The sequence below is a fragment of the Dermacentor andersoni genome, chromosome 5, assembly GCF_023375885.2.
Source record: "Dermacentor andersoni chromosome 5, qqDerAnde1_hic_scaffold, whole genome shotgun sequence".
Taxonomy (NCBI): Eukaryota; Metazoa; Arthropoda; class Arachnida; order Ixodida; family Ixodidae; genus Dermacentor; species Dermacentor andersoni.
Window position 1 is genome coordinate 197,758,907 of NC_092818.1, and position 14,414 is coordinate 197,773,320.

The 14,414-nt window shown below is 43.0% G+C and overlaps 1 protein-coding gene across 6 annotated transcripts in view; it reads right to left on the reverse strand.

Moving 5' to 3' along the window:
* Positions 1 to 14,414, reverse strand: part of LOC126531823 (dipeptidyl peptidase 9-like) — a 156,604-nt gene that overhangs the window by 109,792 nt on the left and 32,398 nt on the right. For all 6 annotated transcript variants that reach the window (XM_050179557.3, XM_050179559.3, XM_055071505.2 and 3 more), the window contains one exon: positions 2,153 to 2,321. In XM_050179557.3, coding sequence (XP_050035514.1) covers positions 2,153 to 2,321 — 169 coding nt within the window. The remainder of the gene's footprint in view (positions 1 to 2,152; positions 2,322 to 14,414) is intronic.

The following is a 14,414-nucleotide window of genomic DNA, read 5'->3' on the forward strand; positions in this document are numbered from 1 at the left end:
CATTATCGAAGCCACCACCACCGCCATTTTTATTATCTCGCTGCCTCAAACAGGTGCTCTCGCACAAATATCCGCTGACAGCCGTAGCCACCACAGCAGATTTTTCGGATGTTCTTGCGGCCCCTAAGAAGTCCAATAAATCGCAAGTTGACTGTACAATAAAATTTAGTTGACATAGACCCTCTTTCAAAAAAGAATACAATGTGATAACGCAAGCACAACTTATTGCTCAGAAGTTTAACTTTATAATAATTATGGAGTTTTATGTGCCAAAACCACTTTCTGATTATAAGGTACGCCGTAGTGGAGAACTCCGGAAATTTTGGCCACATGGGGTTCTTTAACGTGCACCTAAATCTAAGTACAAGAGTGTTTTCGCATTTCACCCACATCGAAATGCGGCCGCTGTAGCCGGCATTCGGTCCCGTGACCTCGTGCTCAGTAGCCCAACACCATAGCCACTGAGCAACCACGGCGGGTCTTTAACTTTATAGAACCGCACATACATAAAGTGTAACGCTAGAGTCTATGAGGTTTCCTCCATGGTGATGCTTCTTGCAGTGCCAGAATGCTGGTGACTACAGGTGTCAATGCCTCAATGCAGTTAAGCTAGAAATGCTTGCCAATTATGACTATGGCTGCACCAAAGCACTTTTCAAAAATAAAACAACAAGAACAATTTGCTGAAACACCAAAATCATTTTTTTCTGATTGCTGCATCTCTATACACTTCATATTACACACTTCATATTACACTAAGTGTCACACTACAATAGATGTGTTGGGACAAATTGGAGAAAACAAAGCCTGAAGACCATTATGACCCCAATTTTCTGATACAGATGCAAGAGTTTGTCTGAGATCTGTATTAGTGCCCCATTTGGTTTCTTGTATTCTTGTATTGTATTCTTCACAGTTAATTTTATTTGCTCATTTTCAACTACAATGACTTTTTATGCATTTAAAATACATATATTGAAATGATCAATTTACTTATATTATGTTAACATTTGGTGTGCTTCATATTGTAAATCTGTTATCTTCATAAGTACCAACTTCCACTGTACTTGCGACATGTTTGCTTCATTTTCCGCGTTTTTAAAAATTTTGGCCCTGAATACCATCCAGATTTTCTGGGTAAATAAATATTGATCAATAGGTTCCATCATTACCAGCTTCTGCATGTGATGCATCGTGATGATAGTGAATTGCCAAAATATGAAATCATGGTCACTTATGCACGGCACCTACAAAAACCTCCTGTGCTAATTGAATACTTCACACAAGACAGGTTCCAGTAATGCAATGCTGCATACTAGCCTAAAAGTTTTTATTCAGACATTGTGAGGCATTGTGTTAGGGGTATGATAAAATTGTACCAACCACACATGACCCGATAAAAAAGCAACATTAACATTCGTAACAAAAGAGCACATTAAACAGACCATTCATGTGACATGGATGTAAAAAGCAATGGTTCCAACAAAACAAATGCAGCAGAAGATGGAACTAACAAAGCAAACATTTATCCAAGATCATTTACACACATACACACACACCCCTCAGTGACAAGTTAACAATTCTCAGAGAAATCGCATTTTCCTGACCATGGATATAACTTTTGTTGCGTCACAACAACAACATACGACATTACAGAGTACTATAAGTTAAGAACAGAGATTTGCAAATTTCGCTTCCCAAAGCTGCTAAATCTTAAGGTTCCCAGCACCAATAAATTGCAGAAGAAAGAATTGATTGATTGATTGATTGATTGATTGATTGATTGATTGATTGATTGATTGATTGATTGATTGATTGATTGATTGATTGATTGATTGATTGATTGATTGATTGATTGATTGATTGATTGATTGATTGATTGATTGATTGATTGATTGATTGATTGATTGATTGATTGATTGATTGATTGATTTAAAAATATCAAAGCAACACAGGGTCTTTGAGAAATGCCATAGTGGATGGCTTCAGATTCATTGACCATTTGCAGTTTTTTAAAGTGTACATTCAGCAAGGTAGATGAGTGTTATTGCATTCTGTTCCCACCTTATTGCAAAGCTCAAAATCAAACTGCAGATTCGTGCTCGGCATCAGAATTCTGCAGCTACCATGGCAGGTATAAAGAGAAACACACCTGAGCGAGTGTGCGTGAGCCGTGCCTCGGCACCTGAGCCCAGGTGAGTGACCCACAGGTCGCCTGCTGCCACAAAGGCCACGACATCACCATTGCATGGGCAAAGCTGTGCATTGAGGCGTGCACAGCTCAACGATGTGCGGAGCTCCACCGGGAAGTGCGGACCTCCCTGCATCCACAACATTATAGACTATATGAGGTTTTTGATCATTTCTTTAAACAGCCACCTTAGATGCAACTAGAAAAGGCATAGTAGGAGTTCATTTCCTTCAACACCGTGAAAGCTTTTCACAATCTAGTCATTTAGACTTGCTGCCCAGTCATGGTAAATGTATTCATTATTCTAAATCATCAAACACATGCTAATTCCAGACCTGTCAACCTCAAAAGATGAAAAATACTATGGTTAAACAAAGCTAAAAATAAAAAAATTTGTTAAAAACTTAAATACAGTCGACTTCCGTTAATTCGACCTTGACGAGTCAAAAGAAACTGATTAAATTATTCGGCGGATCGAATTAAAAATTAAACACAATAAAAATGGCAAAACACACTGCTGATTCATTTGGCAGTATTTACCAAAACGCACACCCGCTTTATATGTGTCCAAAGTAGAAAACGAACATAGAAATGAAATTGCAGCTTCTAAACAAAGTATAAATCTAACGCACACCCTGATAACTGGTTAACCTCCGTCTATCCGTCCATCCTGCTTCCTCCTAACGCACACCCGATATCTATCTCAATATGTGTTTCTAAACGCTTTTTTAAAGTCAACTTCGCCGCAATACCTCAATGTTATGCAATAAAGCATACGAACGCTGCAAAAGCTGTTTTGGTAGCGTGTTCGATTTTACCGCGCAGGCAATTTTCGGCACAATATTCTTGAAAAGTAAAAGGCACGTGTTAGAATCTGATAAATACCATAATCAGACATTGTGAGCTACGCTTATTGCTTGAACATCTTCCTACGGCAGGCCAAAAACAGGCATTTTCGACAAGAGACTATGTGTGTTCAACATATCATGGTCTCCCAAGCTCCGCCGAGACAGACACTGCCACTAGAGGGGACGCCAGCAGGATCTCAAATAGGGGCCAGGCGTGTGCGTGCAGCTTGGTATAGTTCGAATTATCCGGTGAAGGCCCATTTTAGGATTGAAATAACGAAAGTTTGGGCCTGTAGAAATGCATAAGCACTGGCCGGGTCGAATTAACTGAAAGGCCGCATGAACCGGAGTCAAATTAACAAACCTCTACTGTACATCTGTGTTACTCAAGATGTTGACTGTTAATTATGAAAATTTGGAGAGTTTGTTCAGCAAGGACACTGTGAACATGCACTCTGCTCTACCGACAAAGACAGAATTACTTGCACCACGGACAAATGGAAATGTTCATGAAGTTTATTCACGAAGCATTCATGTACCAATGCCCCAAAATTCATCTGCATTTATATGCTGATTCAATGAGCAGGTTTTGCTCCCCTGGAGAATGCAAATAATACAGGGAGTCTGAAACTTAGGCTGAGAAATCAGTCCAGGATTGTGTTTTGTACTGTTCCTTTAAAATCAATTTTGCCCTAAATGGAATGTAATTAAAATATCGCTAAATTATTGATGTCAATATGACAATCATAAACAAGCTCTAAAAACTGTACATCTTGGCAGATATCCAATTCCATCGGCCAGCATACTCACAAGCCCTCTGACCCATGCTCGCTACACACATTTCACAGGTGGGAGATAGGGTGCTAATGAGTGAAAAAGTGTGAGAGTGTATGTGAGCATGAAAGGGAGGGCCGGTCAGTTTGAGTGGGCATGTCAGTTAACGTGACTCTGAATGAAAGTCAGTGACAGTGATTTTTAGCGGACGTGAGTATGAACACTGGTGACTGTCGGCGAGTGTGAGCAGACGTGAGTACATATACAATCAACAACCTATTCGGACATGTGCAACAATAGGTTGTCCAACAACCTATTCGGATTTTTCGGACATGTCCAATAATTCGGATGCCATCGTGGCAGCACTACGTACCCCATAGAGTCAATGTATAAGAACGTCTGAAATTTCGGATGCAAAGAACCTTCGTCTTCCAATTTTCTGGATTTTTTGCATTACCGCAGGTACAACATGACAGTAGTCAATGCCACACAGCCTGCATTTTGATAATCTCGCCGCCTCAAACCGGCGCTCTCCCATGCAGATCCGCTGACAAGCACGGCCACAAGCACGGTAACGCTAGGCCTAGCTACTTCGATGTTTGATACCAAGCTTCTTTCTGTTCGGTGCCGTGTTTTTCATTGGAATAATTTGCCACTGTTAGCAATGGCGTGGACTCCTTTGTAATCTTCACCACTGACTTATGAAAACCGGCATAATGACAGTTTCTAAAAGTCAGCTTCGCCTTAGTACAATAATGTTAAACGGTGAAGCATACCCAAAGTATTGCGGTGCAGCATGCTATTAGTGGAAGGGGCACTTATGGGACACTATTCCTTAATATAGACGCATGCAACCGCCGTCTCCTATCACAGTATGAGTACCAATAAGCCTAATAAGCATACTGGCAGGTTTTCAAAACTATTTCAAACGCGCCTGATGCGACTTGAGCCCTTGGAGGCAGTAAAAGGCATGCATTCAATTTTTCTGACTGCGCAATTTTTCTGACCTTTTCACAGCCCTCAGGAAGCCTGAAAAAATTGACGCTGACTGTATATGTAGATGAGTGGGAGTGGATGCTAGTATGAGCATGAGTGGAAGCGACTATGAACGTGAGTGAATGTTGGCGTGTATAAGTGGGCTTGAGCAGGAGCGTGAGCAAGTACCAGCATGTAGTGACTTCTGTGTAATTCACACAATGCTGAGTCACAAAGTACCACAAGTGTGGTGATGGTATCTATGAGCAAGGTAATAGCGGCTCTAGTGCTGAATCAAAAATACCATATTTGCCTGCACACTTCTTTCTCTAATATGTAATTGGTGTGAAATTATGAAGTACATTCATTATGCAGAGTAAAATTAAATTTCCAGTAGACATTCCAGAATACCACAAAATCCCACTATAGTATGAGGTTATGCTTCAAATCCTGGCATGCCAAATTTGCTTAGTGTATTATATTCAGGTGCCACTGCCTCTAGCAATAAAAGCTCTTCTCAGTTTTAACTGACAAAATAAGCTGTTTTTGTTGTATTACAAGTAGATAAATTCATTTTTCTTACTTTTTGCTTAACTCAGCTACAACAATATAGTATCTTGTACTATAGTTTGGTTTGTATTATATGCAAAAGCATATCGTACTTGCAAGCCGAAAGTACAGTTCAATAAGTCAAGTTTACCATCATAAAACATGTCTAATAACATTAACTAACTCAAATAATAAAAGCAGAGGTGTTCAAATAACTTAACTTTCAAATCAAGTTGAACATGAATATTGGAGAAAAATAATCTCCAAATATTGAATACCTTTTCATTTCTAAGCAAAGTGAAATACAACATTTCCATAGAGTCCAGGTCATTAACAAAATTAGGCTTAATTTTAGGGGTGTGCAAATACTAAATAGTAGACTAAATCAAATATTAGAAAAAGTTTTACAAAAATTTAATGCTTACAAATTATTGACAAGAAAACACAGTGCTGCACATGCTCGTGAGTCTCCTAGCATAGCATAACGAGAATGCAGCAAGCTATCAGTAACTTACACAAATAGAAATCAATATATACAGTACAGTCTACTATTATTACAGGAAACACCAAATTAGTATGCCAGCGCTGACTTCAGCTCAGATTTAGTACAGTTGGATCTCAATAAGCGGAAATTGCTTAAACGGAACTGCCTCTTAAACAGAACATCATCCTCATGGTTGGTTGGTTTTGTATTCACGCAACTGTATTCAGCATTGTCTCTCAGTAAATGGAACTCCTGATAAACAGAAGCAATTTCCCTGGTCCCTTGACGTTCCGTTAAAGAGAATCCACTGTATATGAAGGTCTAAAAAACTTTTTTTTTTCATCAATTGAATTTCTGTTGCACATAATCAAGGGCTTTCTTCCTCTGAAACCAATGAATTAGTGACATTACGTTGCACTGAATACCAATGAAGTTCTCAGTTTGATAGTGGACCTGTGTTTTGTGGCAATCTTCTATATATTGCACAGAAAGTTTTGCTTTCCAGCTTTCCTCCAAAATACAGAAGAGCTATCTCAGCTTTAACAGCAGGTGGGTTATTGCAAGACCAACCTGCATAGCAGACAAAAGGACCATGCATCACATGACTCAATCACCGTTTCGTGGTTAAAAGCAGGACCATCTGCACCGTTTCATTGTCAGGTTCAGCATTGTTTGCCACCTGTCAGATTCTGAAACTTAGAGGGTCCAGGCAAGTTCACGCAACCCTCACTCCCCTCCCCTCTCCTCTTCCTTGTTCATCTGCCATCTGTGCAAATGGATGCAACTCAACATGACACTGTTGCGCCCTCCATGCAAATCCAAAGTTAGTCTTGTGACAGGTTGCTCGTAGCAACAAAAAGAGACTGATGTGCACCAATGAACGGCATTGGGAACAAGAGTCCGCCTTACAGTGTCTTAAAGATGGCAGTCGTGAACAACTTTGTTGCTATCCCATGCATTCGCATGCATTTGCAAGGTAGTTTGTTGGCTTTCCGACTGTTGCACAGCTTCTGCAAATAGATCTGCAAAGTTTCGGCAGCAAACCATAACTTTAGTTGCCGATGCCCGATGAAGCAGCACCAATTAAACCTAATGGCCTAGGCTAACATGTTTGTGCGGGTGACTCATCAGTGATCGGTCCCGAGCTCATGCTTGCAGGTTGCATTGACGGCTGTTGAAGTGGCGTGAAGTTCGTTGCCGCATACTCAACACGATCCATGTACCTATCGGCAGTGCCAGATCTTTGCACATGCTCCCGCAGTTATGCACGCTGCTGTTGTTGCCGTTTCCTCTGTGCACATCACATTATGACTTCTATTGGCCTTGTCAACCCAGATGAACCTTGTACTGACCAAGGCGGCCACAGCCGATGCGGTGCCATTCTGGGAATTGCGTCGTTCGGGCCCTGTGTGCACAATCCGACATCATGCTGAGGTCGGGGAGCACTCACAGTGGCAAAGTTCGCTACTACATCAGCCCCGGTAGCTGGTCCGAGGTAAGCTCAATGTTCCTTTTGAGCCAAACAAAAACACAGTGAAATGCTCAGTTAGGAGGCATCAAGAACAAGGTGCTCTGCAGTGCACACAACCTGTGGCACTGCGCGGGTCTCCACATTGAATATATCAAATATTCTAAAAATTGAATAGTATATGTATTCGATTCTCGAATCAGATTATTCGAATGTTTCCTATTCAATTCAATTCGGTAATATTCGAGTATTCACACACCCTAACTTATCTACATTATTCGGTACATGCACGTAAAACCATTCGTAGCTGCTTTCAGTTATCGGGTATGCCATGACAATGACAGTAATGTGAAGCAAGATAACCACACGTCACAAGATCCCCATAGATTGTTGCGTTCACTCAGGGAGAGAAGTGCAATAGTACAGCCGCTACAATTGTTTCAAAGGGATGCAAACATGGTGGGACTAACCAAATAATAAAATTCCTTGCCTAAATTGAGACAAGAAATTTGTATACTGGCTGCCTAAAAATGAGGCAGTCTTATTGAATGACAGGAAATCACTGAGCAGTAGTACAGTTAGACCTCAATAAAACGAACTCCAATATAACGAAATTATCGACATAACGAAGTGTTTAACTTTTTATAACTTCTTGTCCATAGGACACCATGTATTTAGAACCTCAATATAACAAAGTCTGTTTGAACAACAAGATTTGAATGTATAATGAAATTTCACTGTCGCCACGAAGGAATACCCCCCCATGCAAGCAAGGGGAAAGGGTGGGGGGGCAGTGGAGCTAGGTCGCGGAAACGCAATCAAGTGCACGTAAGGCGGAGAAGCAGGTTGGCGCGCGTCTCCTTTTCTAGTGCATAGAGCATACGCAGCCTGCAACCTCTGCATTAGAGATAATCTGCCACGTATGTGTGCAAAGAGTGGGCTTGCCAAGATAGCGTGGCATTATATGAGCTGTCTGCCCACTCGTTTAGTACGGCAGGTTGTGCAATCTGAAGTTTTGGAGATGCGTTGAAGTGAGAGGCAGGCAAAGCATTCACTCACCACTGTCGGTGCTTTTCATAATAGTGTCGCCCCACTGCGGGTGACACCATCAACCGGCGGGCAGAGTGGGCACAAAAGTGTAGCTTGCTTCGCTTCGTATCGCCGATGTGAAGATATTATCGACACCGCATGAAACCATATTTTTTATCGCAGACTCTCAAATTTATCAAAATGAAATGTTTTCTCATTGAAAATTGCTTTTTCCACATGCCCAATATTTTAGCAAATTTTGCAGCCCCTTCCATGCAAGAAAAATCCATCAGCAACTGCACTATTTGCATAAAATCTTGCATTTCTACGCAAAAATATTTTTATCATCATCAGCAGCAGCCTATAATATATACACTGCAGGACAAAGGTATCTTCCTGCAATCTCCAATTACCCCTGTCTGGCGCCAACCAATTCCAACTAGCACATGTGAATTTCTTAATTTCATCACCCCACCTAGTCTTCTGCCGTCCTCGGCTGCACTTCCCTTCTCCATGGCACCCATTCTGTAACCCTAATGGTACACTGGTTATTTATCCTACGCATTACATGATCTGCCCAGCTCCATTTTTTTGCTTAAGTGTCAATTAGAATACTGGCTATTCCCATTTGCTCTCTGACCCACACCGCTCTCTTCCTGTCTCTAAACGTTACGCCTAACATTCTTCATTTCATCACTCTTCGTGCGGTCCTTAACTTGTTTTTGAGCTTCTTTGTTAGTCTCCCCCAAGTTTCTGCCCCTTATGTCAGCACCGGTAGGATGCATTGATTGCACACCTTTCTTTTTAATGGTAATGGTAAGCTTCCAGTCAGGATCTGACGATGTCTGCTGAATGCCCTCCAACCCATCTTTATTCTTCTATAAATTTCCTTCTCATGATTAGGGTCCCCTGTGAGTAATTGACCTATGTAAACATACTCCTTCACAGACTCTAGAGGCTGACTGGCAATCCTAAACTCTTGTTCCCTTGCCCGGCTATTGATCATTATCTTTGTCTTTTGCGTATTAATCTTCAACCTCCCTCTTACACTCTCTCTGTTAAGGTCCTCGATCATTTGTTGTAACTCGTTGCCACTGTTGCTGAATAGGGCAATATCATCTGAATATCGAAGGTTGCCGAGATATTCGCCATTGATCCTCACTCCTAACCCTTCCCAGTTTAATAGTTTGAATACTTCTTCCAAGCGCACAGTGCATTGCATTGGAGGGATCGTGTCTCCCTGTCTGACCCCTTTTTTTATAGGTACCTTCCTGCTTTTCTTGTGGAGAATTAGGGTAGCTGTGAAAACTCTGTAGCAATTTTCGGAGATATTGGCTTAAGCGTCCTGTACTCCTTGATTACGTAATGCCTCTATGACTGCTGGTATCTCTACTGAATCAAATGCCTTTTCGTAATCTATGAAAGCCATATAGAGAGGCTGATTGTACCCTGTGGATCTTTCGGTTACTTGATTGATGACATGGATGTGTTCCATTGTACAGTATCCCTTCCTGAAGCATGCCTGTTCTTTTGGTTGACTGAAGTCCAGTGTTGCCCTTATTCTTATTGGAGATTATCTTGATGAATATGTTATATAACACTGGAAGTAAGTTAATGGGCCTATAATTTTTCAATTTTTTAACGTCTCCCTTTTTGTGGATTAGTATAATGTTGGCATTCTTCCAGTTCTCTGGGACCCTTGAAGTCAATAGACGGTTCGTATAAAGGGCCGCCAGTTTTTCGAGCATTATGTCTCCTTCATCCTTGATTAAAATATTCCATCTCCTCCTGTCACTTTTCCCCACTTCATGCCATGCAAGGCCCTTCTAACTTCATCGCTAGTTATATAGAGAGCCTCTGTAACCTGTTTGTTACTACTTCGAATGGATGTATCATGGCTGCTCTCTCTCAGGTCAGTATAGAATTCTTCCACTGCTTTACTATATCTTCAAGATTGCTGATGATATTACCCTGGTTATCTTTTAGTGCATACATCTTGGTTTGTCCTATGCCAAGTTTCCTTCTCACTGATTTCATGCTGTGTCCATTTTTTACTGCTTCCTCAGTCTTTCTCACGTCGTAATTTCAAATATCCCGTATTTTCTCCTTGTTGATCAGTTTTGACAGTGCCATGAATTTCCACAGTTCCACTTTCATTCTACGCCATTTCTTTATTAGGTCTTTTGTTACTTGGGAGAGCTTACCTACTGGTTGCCTTGGTGCCTTACCTCCCACTTGAATTGCTGCTTCTGAAGCCAGCCTAGTTATGGTTTCACTCATTACCTCTATGTCATCTTCATCTCTCTCTTCTAAGGTTGCATATTTGTTTGCAAGTACCAGCCTGAATTAGTCTGCTTTTACCCTTACTGCACCTAGGTTGGCCTGTTTCTTTTTGACCAATTTTACTCTTTCTGTCTTCAAATGGAGGTGAATCTTAACCTTCACTAACCTATGATCACTGCACCTTTACTGTACCTAACGCTTCTATATCCTGTACTACGCTGGGATTGGCAGATTTCATACTGTCTGCCGATCCCAGCATAGTATGGGATGTAGAAGTGTTAGGTAGGGGGATCATAGGTAGGAAATCATAGGTTAGTATAACCTATAACCACAAAGCAAATTGCCGATTTTACTGACTTGGTTATACTGTATTGGGGTTTACCTGCACATAGTTATCTACCTCGTGCATTCACTGAGGGACTGGTGCCTCTGCAGCTCTCCTGCAGCAGAATTATTCTGAACAGTAGCCACATGCATCGGTCTCTCTCCCTCGAGGCTCGAACAAGAACATTTGATTCACATGCAAAATTTCAAATATTCACACACCCATAATAAGAAGCATTTACAGAGTGCATAGTAATCAGGCTGTCCGCAAAAGGCAAGCACAGTGGACAGCACAGCTCAGAGAAACACTGACAAAACAAGCACTCAACAAGCACTGCTGCCAAGTTGTGTGCAAAGATGTGACTTCACAACGTCAAGCAAATGTAAAATGGCAGTACAGAATAAACCTCATGTCTAGTGGATGCATGTCAAATCAGTCATTGGTTCAATCAAAACCTGTGTTTACAATCTGCTTACAATTTACAGGCTGCATGATGGAAAGAGAGGGATCTCCAAGAATTAACAGATTGCTGCAAACTTGGAAGGCTACAGTTCTAATAAAAACATCATTCCCTCGAACACCTACCCACTATTTCCGATAACCTGACTCCACAAATTAACATTTGACAGTACACTATGATGACCACAATCTACTATATTTTTCCGCATCTAACCCGCCACCATACATAACCTGCACCCCAATTACAACAGCTGGGAAAGCAAAAAAAGTCAGCGCTTATACTGTACACTGTACGGTGTGCTTCACCTGGCATGGACCGGGGGAATCCGACTCTCCAATTAAAACAAAGCATTGCGAGGGCCGTTGACCATGGCTAGAGCAGCGCGGCATTGTGCTCATCCCGCGAAAATAACTGCATAGAACGACACTCTAATCTTTACAAAAACAGTCCATTCGCAAATGCACAGCTCCACCACATCATATCTTCGGCCAACGACTCTGTTGCCCCCTCTTCAGTGATGCTGATAAAGCTGGATTCACACGACGGATGTGATCGCGGACAAATCAGTCACATGACATCTGACATGAATTGAATCACATCGCAGATGTAGCTAGTATTTATGTGACAGAAGATGACAGTGCAGACGGAGCAGCCCTCGCATGGGCAATGGTGATTTTGCTCTCCGCCGTATCGCAAAGCGCTTTGCGTGGACCGAGGGAGCGCTGCGGGAGTGGGTGACGTATGACTTCACCGACACCATGTGCACTATTTGCTATACGCAGAATGCCAACCCGTAAGGAAGAGGAGAATGGACAACCATGAAGGAGGAGAGAAAGGAGCTTCGACATGCAGCGGTGGGGAGAAACTAAAACAGTGGAGAACATTGCCTCGAGGTGTGGCTGCACGGCAGCATGAGCGGCACTGCTGTGAAGCCACACCTCCAGGTGAAATTCTTATATAACCCACACCCCACCTTTACTGAGAACGTTTTTGAATTTTTGGTGTGGCTTACACACATGAAAATACGGTAACTATTGATGACACCCTTCTCACCTTCCTTGATGCCATGCACAGCATAAATCACCTTGTGCTAGATGGTACTTGGCATGCATGTTGCCCTATGCATGTATACCAACCATGCAAAATACCGTAAATACTTTCCAAAGTTTTGAAGGAACATAGCCATTGAACAAACTGAGGCAAAATGAAATTACTGTTTTCCACAGCTGCAGTCAACAAAACGACAGTCGCTATCGACAGAATCATTGATGGCAACTACATAGTCCTGAAGGCACGTGGCCAACGTGGTGTCATGCGCAGCAGTAAGCGCAATAATAAAGGCTGTAAAGGCACAAATACAGTGGAACCCCGTTCATACGTTTTTCACCGGACCGAGGAAAAAAAACATAACAGCCGGGAAAACGCAACAGTGAGGAAAGCTCCGAAAATGAATGAAAAAAGTGCAGCTTCAACTATAGACAATTTATTTCCACAGAGTGTGCTTAGGACTTAAAAAAGTCTAGAATGGTGGCTTGCCCTTCCTTTCGCTTGCTAGAAATCGCCACACGTTTCTCAATAGCCTGGAAGGCCGCATTGCTGTCAGCGTCGCTGTGAGGTGTGACGTACCTGCGGAGGAGGTCCAGAGCCGCGACGGCTTCTCCAAAGCTACGATTTGGCAACTCCCCGGCATCATGCGGCTCGTGCTCCTCGTCATCACCGTGCCACGGCAACGGACGAAGGAATATCCGCGGGAAATTTTGCCCTCTTTGGCGTAATCATGCTAACATGCTAACGATTGTTTAGTATTGCTGCAGAGCGTGCGCGTCCGAGCAGCCCGGTTGCGCGCAGCGCAGCGTGGTTTCGCGGGAAATGTAAACAAGAAAGGAGAACTGGCCCGATAGGCGGAGCAACGCCAACTTCCGGCTTCACTTTAGCTTCACAAAGAGTGACGTCAGGGCCTCTCCTGAGTTTCCTTCCTCCGTGAGTCGACCCGTCCAACAACCATGCGGTGACCGTAATCACAGTGATGATAGTGAGAGCATTTTTCACGAATGGCCACCTAGTGGCGGCCTCTCGAACTGGTGTGCAGCTTCTTGCAGCCAGTTCCATAGCCAAGCCCGGCCAAAACTCGTCAAAAGCCAAAATGGCGGTTGGAGTGCGTTGCCTACTTTAGCCCAGGTGGGTTCGGGGTGCTAAGTTGCGACGTATCGTGCGGGAACGTTTTCACAGCTACCACGTAACAGCGGGGTTCCTTATACATTGCATTCTATGGAAGCTATGCCGAGACCGGATGAAAACAACGTAGCAGCCGGGAAAACGCAGCAGTAAGGAACATAACACCGGGGTTCTACTGTACAGTGAAACCTCGTTAAACCGTAGTTGGCCGGAGCTCGGAAAAAGTACGTACTAAACGGTAGTACTGTTTAACCGAAATAGCATGAGATCGACCATTTACCTGTCAAAAATGGAACTCAGAGTGCGATAAAAGGGGAAAAAACATGCAGTATTTATTCACTTCGCGCGACAAGTGTTATTTTCGTTTGATGCCACCGCGGCCTAGCAGCGACGACAGTGGCCTCAAACTTACTGAAGCTGCGAGCCAGCTTTTCAGCCAGCCCCCCTCTTCTCGGCAAACACTTGCATGGCAGATTCCTTGTTGGTGTTACGTATTCTCCGTGCACGCATGCGGTAGCGCTGCAGAAGTCGTGGCGCGCCTTCTTCATTGCGGGGTGCTGTTTTCGTCGCGACGATTGCATTCATGAGGCTGACATAACGTGCAGCTTCTGCCACTGTCGGGCCTAAATCGCTCGTGCTGTCGCTTTCCGTGTCGTCCTCATCACTGTCGCTAGCCGACACTTCGGCAACAACAGAGGCAACAATGGCGAAAAGTCGAACCTCATCATCCCTTCGCGGTCGCAGCAGCGCTGCCGAGCAACTTCTTCACATTCCAAATGCCAAACACCGTAGTCAACAGCAGATCCCTGTCGCGTGCCAGTGCCGACTTCTTCATGTCAAGTTCGATAGCGCG